Raw genomic sequence first — 15,620 nt, forward strand, 5'->3', positions numbered from 1 at the left:
CTACTACTACTACTACTACTACTACTACTACTACTACTACTACTACTGCTACTACTACTACAATGATGTCAAACCCCACAGAACTAATCTGGTCAGAAGAAGCGGGGACAAAATACACCTTCATTCTTTATTTGCAGAGTTAGGGGATTATGGGTTTAGAATACCACATATTCTGTCACATTTGGTTGAAGTGGCTAGTTTTGCTGAACTGGTTTCTCTTTTCCTTTCTCTTTTTTCTTTTACTCCTTGTTAAAAGGGATGACTTTTGAGGGAAATGATCTGTTTGTCCTGAATGCTTTAACTTACCAGTTTGGCTGTTTGATCCCATGAACCAGACACCACGAGCTGCTCGCCTCTGGTTTGGCTCCAGTCAATGCTATAAACCTAAAAATATTTTAAAAGTTTCAATATACTATCACATTAATATCTTAATGGTACTAAATTACAGGAACCAAGTCTTTTTTTTATGATAAAAATAGGGTTATCTTGGAAATTGCACATTAGAATCGAAGAAACAGAAAATCATATGTTTGATCATTCAATTTATTGTACCTAAACCATCATGAAAACTGAGAATCTTCTACTCTACTTTAAAATATTTCCACAGTATATTCTAAAATCTCCTTGACTAAAAAAAATTACATTTTTTATACTACCAATATATCACTGTTTGCAGCACCCCAAAGAAATGTCAAGGCAGATTAGAAAGTTAGTCATTTCAAAAAGCATGCTTAGTCAATGTTTATCAGATGATATTAAAATTAAATTAATATCCATATCTGGCCTTTCTTAGAGGATACTTATAGGAATGGGTATGAGTTTTCCAATCTCATGGTAAACAGCTTAGTTATCCTGCACTGCTTTTCTCATCTATTTCTTACTGCTTTTAGTCCCCTGGTCAGTTAACATGAGAAAATCACTGGAAATCTCATTTTCTACTATAGATTGTATAGATCAATACCATATTCTGAATTTGACAAGATGTTTAAATATCTATAAATGTAGGCAAATATCACCTAGGTAAATTTACTGAATTTAATAACGATGCAAGTAAATGTAATTAGCCAGCAGGTCACTTTTTGGATTTCACATGCCAGCATGATTTGTTACTAAGAAGATACATATTGTTAAAGTTCTGGTTATAATAAGCATAAATACTACCTGCTGTACAGAAAACATTTATGTCTAAGATTCTTAGACACTTAACACAATTAATCTTCATATACTTACAAGATAGAAACAAAAGGGTATTTTTTTTTTCATTTTGAAGATAAGTGCTTCCCTTCAAGTACCACTCTCATACCTCATCATGACGGGGAGTAAGTCAGGGTTCTCAAAAGCTTTGAAGTAGAGCAACAACATGAGTATGCCACGATAATGAATATCCGTTGCCTGAGAACCAGCCTAGCTAAATTCAGAAAAGCTGATCATCAGTGTGTGGTTGCAGGTTGATGAATTTTTCAGTTCTAGTCCCTTTCAAAGACCATTAAATATGTCAAAGAAGGGCTATAGTTTGCACTGGTAAAGATCTGACAAAAACACAGAACCTGTAAGTATTGAAATGACCTAAAGTACAGCTACAAGATAACTTCCAAAGAGAATCATCTCCCTGAGGCATATGCTGTCAGATATAATCAATGAGTTGGTTTCATTTCTTTAACCATACTCATTATTACAAAAGTGGTTTCTAGTGGGATAGGAAAGGCACTAAGAAATGGCAGTAAAATCTTTAAAAATTATATCAATAAAACACAGAAGAAATCACATCGTCAAGGTCCATACAATTCCAAGCTGATTAAACAGTTTGTCTTCTCCTTTAAAAATTACAATGTGACTCCAGAGGATCACTGGAGGTAATGCATCACCAATCGAAGCAAAGAAGTACGGCAGAGAAAACCACACTGTTGCAGTCTTCTTTTTGAATCCTGCTAAAATTGGTGCATATTGTAATTTTTAAAAAAATAGCTTTGACTGTCAAGCAACAAAAAAGATGAGCACTGGAGACAGAGAGCAGAACTAAGCACAAGACAGATATACTGGTGGGATAAAAGGCTCTTCATTGAAAAACAAGGAAAGGAATAAATGACTGTCAAATCAATCATTACCTGAGTTTCTACTATTTGCAAAGTGTATGTTCACTGATGCAGACTGTTAAACCAGAATAGATGTCTTCCTAAGCTGGACTATGGCAAACCTTCTGGTGATGAGTTTTCAAAAATAAAGGGAAAATACTACTTTTAGCACTGTTAATGTTTAGTGTCAAGAACAGTAACTTCAGGAACTATAAGGAAGTACTGTATTGGTTTCGCCAAATATAAGCCAAATAGAATCATGACTTAAGATGAAAAATAAATGAAAAGAAGGAAGCATCTACATTGAAAAAAAAAATACATCTACTCTGGAGGCAGAAAACCTGGGTTCAAATCCTGGCCTTCCTACGTGTACACTTTAGGAAAATCAGTGACAGCCCCAGTCTCTCCGGGTCCAAGTTTCCTCACCTATAGAATGAAGGGGTTGGACTAGATGACCTCCACAAAGATCCTTCCAGTTGTAGATCTAGAATCTCATGACATCGTTACGTGCTATGAGAGATGAAAAAGTGTAAGGCAGTCCCTACCTTTAAAAAGCTCAGATTCTATTCTGAAAGACATAAATGTGAAAAGATAATTAACAATAAAAGGTAATACATGTTAAGTGCTAAATGAATGGTACAAACACGAAGTACTATAGGAGCTGAAAGAAAGAATAGCTTACTCTGGGCTAGGGAGGTCATCTGCACGGTAAAGGTGAGACAGGACCTTGGCCTTAAAAGATTCGCATCAATAAACAGAGGACCACAGACTTAGAGCAGGAAGAGCCCTTAGAAGTCATCAAGGCTAATCCCCTCATTTTATACATGAGGAGAGTGAAACTCATGGAGGTTCTGCAGCTTGCCCAGGAGCACACAGCTAACAAGTGTCTGAGGTGGTATTTACATCAGTAGAAGTAGCTTCCTTATTGGAAATTTCCTATACCAATGAAATCACACACACACAAATACATACACACATATGTATGAATATATATACTACAAAAAAACCCCAAATACATAAATATGTTATATTCATATGTATGAATACATATACTACACACATACACAAAAAGGTAACTTCATTTATGGCCCTGATGTTTCAATGTTTTCTCTCAAATGCTTTAAACAGTTATCAATAATTGTGCCAATCTCAAATATAATTCAGCGAATTTGAAGATTTCAGGTTAGAATTCCTAGTCTACTAATGGTTTATCAGAAAACAGTCTTCAGGTGAATGAGGCTATTAGTTGCTCCATAATTTAGCGTCTCATGAAACCAAAGATGTTTTTCACACTTTAATGAAATCTGATATTCTATGAAGTTAAATAATTGAAAAGAGCTAATAAAAGTACTTGAGATTTTATTTTCAAAATCCTTTCCAAGAACAAATAAAATTGATGGTTCATATTTCTTACCATTGTGGTTGGTAGCTAGAATTAGAAAAATTCTGGGAAGATTTAATTTAATGGGCCTTAATTGAAATGGGCAAAATGTAAAAAGATTCTAAATGAACTCTTTGGTAATTAGCTTTGATAATAAAATTTGTGCTTACAAACTACAATTCTGAGAGAGCTCTCATAAAACAACACCACTTACTATTCAGTGATTTACTTTTGCATATGAACAATACATCTCTCTTACCACCACTTAAAATCATTTCAGAAGATGTGAATTCATTGGAAAGCTACAAATATATTTTCCATCTGATCCTCTGTATACACTTTCATCTGAGAACTTCCTATCAGTGACTTCTAATACTACTAACTACTCAGAGGAGATACTAACTGATGTCTCTTTTCTTTGAGACCGTATTCTGTAGATAAAAAAGAGCAGAGGTTCTCTTGAAGTATTACAAGGCAACTGGTAGTATAGTGGATAGAGCACTGGGCCTGGAGTCAGGAAGACCTGAGTTCAAATCTATCCTCAGACACTTACTCTCTGAGTTACCCTGGGCGAGTCACTTAACCTCTATTTGTTCCAGTTTCCTCATCTGTAAAACAGGGATAAAAATTGCACCTGCCTCCCAGGGTTGTTGTGAGGAACAAATGAGATACTATTTGTAAAAGCTCTTAGCAGAGTACCTGGCACATTGTAGGTGCTATATAAATGCTTCTTCCCTTTCCTTCCCTTCATGACCATGAGATTTGAAAGCAGCACCTTAGCATACAGTTTTATACTAAATAACAAGATTAAAAAAAAATCTACAAACCACAAAATGGTCTGAATACATATTCATACACAAAATTATAATGCTAAAAAACTAGGTATGGTACAATATTGTTTAAGGATTTTTGAAGTCTAAATTTTGGGTCACTAAATTAGATTTTCTTTTAAATTTTCCTATGAAAAAGTAAACAAATAATTACATAAAACAAAATGACTCGGATTTTGTACAAAGAGCTAAGAATTCAAACTCTTTAATTTACTAAGAAATTGTCATAAATAGTATCTCATCATTGATGAAATTTCAAAACTGGTTAGCTATATAAATTTAACTAGTATGTTTCTTTGGGCGGGTTTAAAGAATAATCAAAAACCAAATATAAGTCATCTAACTAGATCTTAACCTAAATCAACTACAAACATACTTCTCAATTTTCTAGGGACAGAGGTTAGCCCTTAAAAAAAGCCTAAACATATATACAATTTAATAAGGGAAAAGGTAAAGAGCCTTCTTTACTATCCTCCTAAAACTTTTAGAATTGTCTCAGCTTCAGCCTGTGAATTTCATGTGAACTTCAGCAAGATGAAGGGGAAGACTGGCTTGGTTCTGTCATCTCTTCTTAGGACCTAAAGTCTAGCACAATGTAGAGACTGTGTGTTCCCCTTAGTTGAAGAAGCTTCCTCTACATCAGCATATGATCAAATCACATGGTATCTTATTTGATCCTGATAACAATCGTGTGAGGTAGGTGCTATAGTTGCATTAGCATGATTAGGTGGACAGCAGTGTGAAGGATAAGTTGGGAAGATTTAGAGGCAAGGAAGACAGAATAGGCTACTAATGACCACTGGTTGTCCCTCGTGCCTAGTGCTCTCTCACTTCTCTTGGCTTCCCTCAAGTCTCTGGTAAAGACCCACCTTCTACAAGAAGCCTTTCCCAAACATCTTTAGTAATTTTCCTCTGAAACTCCCCCCAATACTAGTGCCCAACCTCAGGCAGGAAATCCAAATTCCAAAGAATTCAGTTGACTAATATTAAATGTTTATTACCTGCCTGGTACTGTGCTAACCAACAGAGAAACAAAGAAAGGCAAAAACAGTCCCTACATTCCAACATAGTAGACAACATGTCAATAAGTTGTTTTTTACAGTGTAAACTGAAGGGAGGGAAGTTTCGAGCAGCTGGGGACATGGAGAATGGGCAAGTATGGAACTGAGAGAGGATTCTTGCAGAAGACTATAGTTGAGCTTTGTCTTGAAGGAAGCTAGGGATTCTAAAAGGTGCAGGTGAGAAAGGAGTGCATTTCGGACATGAGAGAGAGGCAGTGCAAAAGCATAACAGGAGATATACAAGGAAAGGCAAGAAAGCCAGTTGGCACTAGACAAGTCTAGGGTACTGCAGCAAGATTCTAAGGGTATGTTCAACTCACATAGAAGTCCAAGTCATACTTTGTGAAAAGCATTCTGAGTTAATTCAAACGAAAAGAATTTTATATTTTTTCTATCATCCCTCCCCTCATCCTTCTACTACTAAAATATAATAGTGTACAAAGCAGGAAAATTCTCTCCAATGCTTGGTTCTAGTTTGTCAAATTTAATTAAATAATAACAAATTAAAAATTAAAGAAATTCTGATGACTAATGAGATTAAGCATAGATAAGCCCTAAGTAGAATTTATGTCATTAAAAAGATTACAAGTTTAAAAAACAAGAGTTCTAAAAGAGATAAGCTTGGTATGAAAAGAAAAGGAATTTTGATATAAAAAAATACAGAGTTGTTCCAAATGAGTACAGATGGTTTATTTTTACTGTTGCTTTTAAGACTAGGTCTCCCTATATAGCCCAGGCTAGAATTGCTGGGACTACTTTTGGGCCTGATGCCACTCTGATCTTCATGGGAATGGTAAAATCTATTTTCATTGTGGGCCAACTTGACCTTCTTAATGCAACCTGGCAGGCCCCAATCCCAGGGGCACACCATATTAATGCTGAACTGATCAGCTTAGCTCACTGTAGCTGCAAAATCTGTTAGGTCTAAGAGTTCAAATCACATAATTCTATATAAAGTTATATAAAGTCACAGAAAAGGGATCCTTATCCAAACTATGACTAAATGAACAATAAATATTTAAGGGGCAATGTATACGAGTATTACAACGTTTATTGAAATTAGCAAGATATATTTTAAAAGATAACTGAAATAATACTGAACTTATTTCAGTCTTCTTAGATTTCATTTCAATTGGTATTAATTTAACTACTACTTTACTTTTGAGTAATATACATGGTTTTTTTGTCTTGGAGCAACCAACTGAAGAATCACTTACAAACATATATCACGATGCTTGGCCCAGTGCTGGCTACATAATAATTTTGGTAAATACATGACGTTCATCAATAAAGAGCATTATGCGATGAGCAGGATGCTCTCAGAAAAACCTGAAAAGATATGTATGGGCTGATGCAAAGTGAAATGTACTATGTACAAAGTAACAGCAATATTTTAAGATGATCAGCTGTGAATGACTTAGCTATTCTCAGCAATACAATGATCCAAGACAACTCCTAAGGACTTAATGATGAAAAATGCTATCCATCCCCAGAGAAAGAACTGGTGGTGTCTGAATACAGATTGAAGCATATTTTTTTTTAACTTTATTTTTCTTGAACTTTTTTTGTCTGTTTTCTTTCACAACATAACTATTATGGATATGTTTTTTAAAAAAGAGCATCATACAGATAAATGTGTGTCTTTTTAAAAATCTGAGTCTATAATTTCATCTATGCTAGAAATTGACAGTGAGGAAATTTTTTTCACTGACCCGTATGACAATATGAATTGTAGAAACAATTCACATAAAATTGCCTGGGGCACTAAGTGATTTGCTGACAGTTACACAGTCAGTATGTGTCAGATTGGACTTGAATACAGGTTTTTCTCACTCTGACCTTCCTAAATTCAACTTATTTAATTAAAGTACATGTAAAATAAACACATCAAAGTCATTAAAAATGTAATAGCCAGAAAAGACGGGGCTTGCCCATTCACTTTTACATCACATATTGGAATTTCCAACATATAAGCTTCAGTTCTACTTAAACAACTAATGCATTAAGTCTTAGCCTAAAAACAAACAGAAAACATTTTATATTTGTATATTCTGTTAATGTTTCTGTTTTCTGTCTACTTAGTTGGACACAAATGTGGCAGAATGGAAAATGTGATGGACTTAAGCACCAGAAGAGAAACAGTGTAGAGCAGTCATTAAAATCTGATTTAGAGTCAAAGGACTTGGGTTTGAATCCCAGGGTCAGTTATTTATTATATGGATAGGAGAGATCGAGTCACTTATCATCTCTAAATATTCATTTCTTCATACATAAAATGAAGATGATAATGCTTCTACCTACCTCAGGGTTGTTGTAAGAAAAGTACTTTGTGAAATAAATGTAAAAATGTTAATTATTACTATTATTATAAAGTCACTGTGAACATTACAATAATAGTCATCTCAAATTAAATCAGAGGCACGGTATTGTGGAAAAAGCACTGCACTAAGAATCAAAAGACCTGGTGTTTGCACTAGCCATACGACGTTGCGCAAGTAACAACCTCCAACCTCAGTTTCAGGGTGGGAGACTGGGCAAGCTACCTCTCCCTCACTCCTCCTGGGAAGGATTGAAACAGCCCTGACAGGATCCAAAACTGGGAGGGAAGAGAGCACCAAGGGTGGGGTAACTTCTTTGGAAACATCTGCTGAATCATCCTTATTCTTAGTGGCCAACGAGGGCACTGCCTTGTCACCTTTGAGGGCTAAGTGCTTTAGTGCTGAGACAGGTACATGGGGTTCAGCAGAAGCAAAAAAAAAAAAAATTTTAAATCAGCTTTGCTCCCAGAGATGGGAGATGGAGCTCGTGTACAGAAAAGCTCTCCCAGGACAAAACCAGGTCTGTGCCACTTGCATGCGTACAGAGCAGAAGGTCCCCCCAGCAAAGAAAAGAGAGGTTGCAGTGGTTCAGCCTCTCAGGCCCATCAAGTGGTTCTTATCTGTTAACATGGAAAATAATTTATTAGGCAGTCCTGCTGTGAGCAACACACAGTACTATGAGCTGGGCATACAACCAGAAAATCAATACAGTCTCTGCTCTCAAGAAGCTCACACTTTAATGGGGGAGACAACACAGAAGAGGTTTCAATATCCTTCTAAACACCGAGGCTTTGTTTTTTACATCACTGCCATTTCCCTTCCAATTCCTCCCTCTCTTTTCCAAAAAAATCCTTACACACTGGGGTGACGGGTGCAGGGGCAGGGGGATAATTAAGCAAAACAATCCAATTATAGCCATTATGTTTGACAGCCTACAGTATACAGAAAACTTCTCTGTTCCCCACCTCTCTATCAAAAGGTGAGAAATTAATTTTATTATCAGTTCTCTAGATTGTACGTGATCTGAAAGAGTGCCTGCTCTGGAATCAAGAGAACTTAAGTTGAATCCCAATTTTACTAAGTATAAAAGCTTCGGAAAATTACTTCCTCTTCCTTTGGCCTCTTGATTCCTCTTCTACAAAATGGACCACATGGCCTGAGGTCCCTTTTGCTTCTGGATCTATGATTCTAATGTTTTCATTTTCACAACCATGATGTCCTACTGAATATGGATTCTAGAAGGTAAATTATTAAACTAACTCAAAGTTATGACCTATTTTTACCTTTAAAAAATAGTATTTCAGATCCTAAACTTATTTAAATAATAATTTATTACAATATCACAAACCAGAATAATAATAGTTAAGTTAAACATACTAACAGTGTGACTCCAGGCAAGTCACAACTTCTCAATGCCCCAGGTAATTACAATTCCCTCATACAAGAATTCCTATATCAGTGAAATCAAAAGTCTAGTCTTTACGGTTAATATGTATCAACTATAATCATTTCTTCATAAAAAGATACAAAAAACCTTGAGGTACACAAATTTGCTATGTTTAAAATTCATCAAAGCATTTCTAAAAAGACTAAATTAGTATTACTACTTACCTGGTTGTCATTTTGCATTTCTAAATTATTTTCGGCTGTCAACTATCAATATAGACCTATCAACTTTTATCATAATCAAAAGACATAATAAGCAATGAATTAATTTTTAAGGAAGTAAGATTTTAGCTATTCAGAATTTCTTAGCTAAAAGTAACATCAAATTTTATTCAAAATACATTTTTGATTATAAATTTAAGTATCATTTGTCTATAATTTTGGAGAGGCAGAAAAATTCATTTCTTTACTCAGTTTTTTAACTCAAAACAACTCTTTCATAAGCAGAACCAGGTAAATTATACAGAATGACTACAAAAACACAAATTGAAAGAAAAAAAAAGACAGTGAATGCTATACAAATATATTGACTATGAAGGTTGGCCCTGGAGAACAGCTGAGAAAATATATCTCCCTCCCTTTTGCCGAAGTGGAGGACCATGGCTGTGGAATACTACAAACATTGTCGGACCCTATTGGTATGTTGGTTGGTTTTGCTGAACTACTTTTGTTCCCTATTACTTTTTTCATTCATTGCTATACAGGATGGCTCTCTGGAGAGGGGAAAAAGGGTATATTTGGAAATGAAGGTGATAGCACTGTGCCTGACAACTAGCAGGCACTTAATAAATGTTTGCTGCACTGTATATAAAAACAAAAGGCAGCAGTAAAATGTTTGTAAAACGTTTCAGAAGTGACAGTCAAATTCTTTAAAACTTAATATTCTGAGAAGTGATTTGTGAGTTGATAAGTCTCAGCATTCATGACAATAAAGAATTTTTTAAATTCTGTTTTTAAATTGTAATGTATAAATGAGAAATTTAGAAATGAAAATTGCTCCACAGCTCAGTTTTATCTCATGGCCTAAAAAATGACAACTAATTTTCAATTGCAAAATCCTGAAGTAAGCCAATCAAGGCAGAGAAAAAGAAATTTTTAGGAGCAGTGTGGACAAAGCCCATAAGATCTTTACTTATTAAACTCCTAAAGGAAATCATTACATGATGCTCAAAAAAACATCATGATCCATAAAGACAATAGAAAAAATGTAACAGGACAATTTGTGCTGCTCATTGGGATGTTCAAGTTTATAAACTATGCAAAATGGGCACATGTACCTAGAGGCAGTACCATTCTTCCGAACTTCAGCAAGTCACCTACCTTCTTACTTTTTCAAAATAGTAAGTGGCTCATTTGTCAGTGTCTGAATTATAAAGATTAGAAATTCTGCCTTAGAAACACAAGGATTCCTCTGAATGGTGACAGGGAGTAACCACAGGCTACTATTTGCTTCTCCAACACCTTTTCCAGAAATGATTTTGGCAAAATGCAAATTAAAACAACTCTGAGGTACTACCTCACACCTATTAGACTGGCTAACATGACAGAAAAAGAAAATCATAAATGTTGGAGGGGATGTGGGAAAATTGGGACACTAATGCACTGGTGGTAGAGTTGTGAACTGATCCAACCATTCTGGAGAGCAATTTGGAACTATGCCCAAAGAGCTATAAAACTGCGCATACCCTTTGATCCAGCAATACCACTACTAGCTCTGTATCCCAAAGAGATTTTTTTAAAAGGGGGAAAGGACCTATATGTACAAAAATACTTATAGCAGCTCTCTTTGTGGTGGCAAAGAATTGGAAATTGAAGGGATACTCATCAATTATAATATTACCCCCAAGCATATTTTCCATATTCAAAGATCCTGTATATGGACATCTGCCTTTACTGAAGAGTATCTTGTCCAAAGTCTAAGCAATAAGAACAAGAAGAGCCCAACCAAAGGTCCTCCTTACCTCCTGTGTGTGCTCTTTAAACACCTGCAAAGGGCCTGTGGCTTCAGCAGTATCCCAGAGCTGCAGAGACCCATCTCCACTGCATGTGATTAGTACGTGTTCATTGTTCTCACTCCATGTCACATCAAACAGGCCATCATTCCAGTCAAAACTACACCAAGGTAACCAAGACAATCATTTTTTAGTAACAACAAAGGATATTGAAATATTACCTTCAGAATTCTACACTTCACTCTAAATTCTTTCCAGGACATAGGAATAGCAAATATTTAATAAGACTCATTTAGACGAATAGTTTTAACTTCCCTAACAAGCTTATTTTTATTAGTGGTAAGTATTTATTAGCTGATTCAATGTTCTTCTCTATCTTTGCCTTTCCTGACTGAAGTACTTTTTTGTTAATGAAAAAGTCTCTAGAGAAAAGGAAGTAAAAATACATAAAGCAATTCACAAACTAGATAATTGCTCCCGAATAATCAAGAGTTGACAATACTGAAAACAATGGTGAAATGGGTCAGGATTATTGCATATTTTATTTAAAATTTCTTATGTCTTTGACTTTAAAAATTATAAATAAATGATTGCTAAGACTAGTTTTGAAAGAAGCATGACATATCAAAATTCAAAAGCAAAAATAAGTTACATATCATACAACTTTGTGAAATAGTTTCTGTATATTGCCAAATAAAACTATTTTATTAAACAAATGCATTCAAAACAAACTTAATTTTGACTATGGGAAAACACTCCAACTGTGTTCAACTGGCAGTGATAAGAATATTAAAAATGTTAGTTTAATAATGATAGAGCTATATTACCTTCTAAAATGTCCAATTCCAGCTTCATTTTGTTCTAGTACAATGAGTGTTCCACAACCTAAAAGGGAGGGAAGAGGGAGGAGAAAGGGGGCAATGAAGGTTATGTTTAATTAACACTAATACTACAGTCAGCCTACTTTATGCTATGAAACTACCAAATTTAACAAAGTTGCATATAATGAAGTACAATTCATTTTTTTATCTCTTCCTCGCCCCCAATTTGGAATCATTATTCAATCAAAACCTGCCTTTTAAAAAAGGATAATCCAATTAATGAAATGTTTTTAAACTTTTTAGTACAGTTACTGGTACAATGTATGGTACGCATATAATAAAAGCTTGACTTATTTTAAGTTATCTTTAAAATGTGAGGGGGTTTTCTATGTGTTTATTAGTGTTCTCAATTAACAAAAATCTATTTTCTTCCTCTGTTCCCCTCAAAGGAACGACATACAATACTGTTGTAAGTATGAATAGCTAAGCAAAACAAAGTCCTGACTTGTCCAAGTCCAGAAATATGTCTCCATCTGCACCCTGAGTCTACTTCCTCTCTGTAAAATGTGAGATTTTTAAACAAATTTCATTAGATGGATGACTAGATTGTGAGCTTCTTGAAGGCAGGGATTGTGTTTTGCCTCTTTTTGTATCCCCAGGGCTAAGTATAGTGCCTAATGGTAAGTGATTAACAAATGTTTATTAACTGATTGATTAAAAAGTGAATATATAAACAATGATTCCATGCAAGGCCAAATTAGTTATATACTGGTTAACAGTAATTTATTATAATTTTGAAATAAAGTAAATCTTTTCAAATATAAAATTTACTCTTAATTTCAATATATATGGCATTCTCTGCCACAGGAGAGATTCTATTGAGGGAGAAAAAACATCCTGCAATGAAGCTGGCTTGCTCTGGTCTAAGCCAGCTAGTTCACCTGGTTAAAACATGTCAACAAGCCTAAAGTCTTATAGTAGTACACAAACTTCTTGAAGGCAAGGATGGTTTCAATTTTGTCCTCATATTGCCTAGCTTGGGCATCTTGCATAAAATGAGCTCTTGGAGCTGATAAGAATGATTGACTATTCGCTCTCCTGTGGCCACAAACTAAATTCCCAGACAATTATCTTACAAATATGTGAGGTTGACCAAAAGCGGAGCAAAGGCAAAAGAACAGAAACACCTTTGCAGATACATCACCACTTCTGATAAACAAAGACACACACCAGTTGTGGGTGGGTTAGTAGTGCTGCAAGAAAAGCAGCATCTCATTTTAAATATCATCTAGGAAACAGGAGATTTAATTACTAGGAAGGATCAATTTTCTTGGTTCAATTTCTTTTAGAGTTATATTGATGATGCCTAACAGATAAAAGGCAAATTACTATAGAATAGTTTTTTTTTTCCCCTACTAATCAAAAAAAGTTTTGCTTCTGCAACTACCAGGCACACTGGGGAGTATGAAAGAAGGGTCTTTTCTGATAGTTTAAGAAAAGATAAAATAATTGCCCCCAAGCCCATAAGTACTCAGGTGAGCTAGAAAAATAAAGTTATATTCATTTGTATGGCAGCTAGATGGAAGATCTGAGTTCAAATTTGACCTCAGACACTTAGTAGCTGTGTGACCCTGAGTAAGTGACTTAACCTGTCTGCCTTAGTTTCCTCTTCTATACAAGAGGGATAATATCACCTATCTCCCAGGGTTGTTTTGAGGATCAAGTAAGATAATAATTTAACAATTGTTGACTTATATCACCTTCTAAAGTATCCAACCCCAGCTTGGCAGACAATGCTTTATAAAGTTAGGTATTATTATTACTTTTCAAAGCACATACATTTGACATACATTATTTAACTTGATGCTTACAACTCTGAAGTTGACAGAGCAGACTACCATGCCCATTTTAACAACTCAGAGAGATGAAGGTGGCTTGCCCAAATTTTTAATTTAGTTAGGGGAGGAGCCAAGATCAAAATAAACTTTAATTCAATATTTATTAAGTATCTAGCATGTGTAAGGCATGATTCCAAGCATCAAGAGAAATACAAAAATGAATAAGTAGTTTAAAATCTAATAGAAGGTGTAACTACACCTGTAGTTACAAGTAACTACAATTCAAAATAAATAATAAGCATATTAGCAAACCACAAAGTACTCTTGAGAGAGAATTCAGAGGAGAGGTGGAACATGCACAGAATTTGGGGGAACATGCACAGAAAGCTCAAGGCCATAGAATCTACAGCCTGTTAACAGAAAAGTAAACAGTACAGTTTGTGGAAGAGGGTTCAGGTTGCTGGAGGGATGGGAAATGAGTAAGAGTGTAACAAGAGGCTAAGAAGGTTATTCGGAATTCTGAAACTTCCTGAATTCCAAGAAGGATTGCATTTTGTTCACTCAGAAGACCCTGGAGGTTTCTGAGTCTAGAAGCCAACAGGAATACAGCTGCATATCAAAATTAAATCTGGATTAGCGTGGATTACTGCAGAAGTAGGGAGATTAGAGGCCGGGACAGTAGATAAAATACTGTAGGAACAGTCCAGATGGAGGGTGGAGACCAGAACTAGGATGGTGACAGTAGGAAAACAAAAAAATCAATGGGAAATATATTCCAGAATTAGAATTTAAGGTAGGTGGTGATTGATGGGAAAAGGGTAATGAGGGAGGGGATAAGATAAGATCCCAAGATTTAAGGCATTAGGATAACAGTGGTGCAATTAACATTAAGTAGACCAGAGGTCCTGGCGTAGGTAGGCTTGGGGGGAGAAAAATGAATTCGTTTTTTGTCATGATGACATTAATTATTCACATTTATATAGACAGGTTTAATGCACTGTCCTCACGATAATTAGCATAGGCAGTACAAGAATTATCCCCATTTTACTGATGAAGAAATTGAACCTCAAAGAGGTCCAGTGACCAACCATAGGACACACTGGTAGGTTTAGGAACACGAGGCCTCCTCAGACTCCGCCCCCCCACAGGTGCACAAAGACTGACAGGCCAGGTCCCCATTAGAGTCATGCCGCCCCCCCCACCCCCGCTGTGATCGGTCCCTCGAGCGCCCCCCAGTGGCCAGCGGGGAGGGGCGTGGCCTCACCCGCGATCCCGTAGTACTGGGAAGAGGCGCATGCCAGGCGCCCGGGCAGATAGGGGGAGAACTCCACGGCGTAACCATGGCGACCTGGGGTCCGCAGCGTCTGCGCGCCCCCGCCGGGCGCCGCGCTCATCCCCCACCCAGCCACCCTCCCGCACCCCGCCCCCTCGCCTTCCTCCCCCTTTCCCGAGGCAGCCGCTGAGGCGCCGGCTCCAGTTCCGGGAGAAAGGCGGAAGTGGTCCCGGTTAACAGAACCTCGCGGGAGAGCTTCTGGCAGTAAGAGAGCGGAAATGAGCGTGTTTCGGGGCTCGGATTGGTTCGAAGAGAGAGAGGAGTACGGAAGCCTCTGGTGACCAGACTAGCCAGAGGCAGCGCACTCTGTGCTTTAGTCTCCAGCTTGTCCTTAAAGGAGCCGTACTTTCTTTATTAGCGCAGTTTAGGATTGTTGGAACTACTGCCTTTTGGTTGCATTATTTATATTAAACTTACTAAGCACGTACTATGTTCCAGGCACATAGTACATATATTGTACAGATTATATCACCTATGATAGAGTAATATATGTACAGATTATTTATACGTACCTACATACATCCACCCAGCCGAGAGAGACTGAACATTTTTGGAGCTGGGATAGTTT

General features: G+C 36.4%; 1 protein-coding gene across 1 annotated transcript in view; it reads right to left on the bottom strand.

The window, feature by feature from the left end:
- PEX7 (peroxisomal biogenesis factor 7) overlaps nucleotides 1-15,113 on the bottom strand; it is an 82,170-nt gene extending 67,057 nt beyond the window's left edge. Inside the window, exons 1-4 of the mRNA XM_027850701.1 lie at nucleotides 14,984-15,113; nucleotides 11,888-11,945; nucleotides 11,070-11,220; nucleotides 307-384 (exon numbers count right to left, since the gene is read on the bottom strand). Coding sequence (XP_027706502.1) covers nucleotides 307-384; nucleotides 11,070-11,220; nucleotides 11,888-11,945; nucleotides 14,984-15,113 — 417 coding nt within the window. The remainder of the gene's footprint in view (nucleotides 1-306; nucleotides 385-11,069; nucleotides 11,221-11,887; nucleotides 11,946-14,983) is intronic.
- Between the last annotated feature and the right edge of the window lie 507 nt (nucleotides 15,114-15,620).

The sequence above is a fragment of the Vombatus ursinus genome, unplaced genomic scaffold (genome assembly GCF_900497805.2).
Source record: "Vombatus ursinus unplaced genomic scaffold, bare-nosed wombat genome assembly UNPS02009132.1, whole genome shotgun sequence".
NCBI classification, from domain to species: Eukaryota; Metazoa; Chordata; class Mammalia; order Diprotodontia; family Vombatidae; genus Vombatus; species Vombatus ursinus.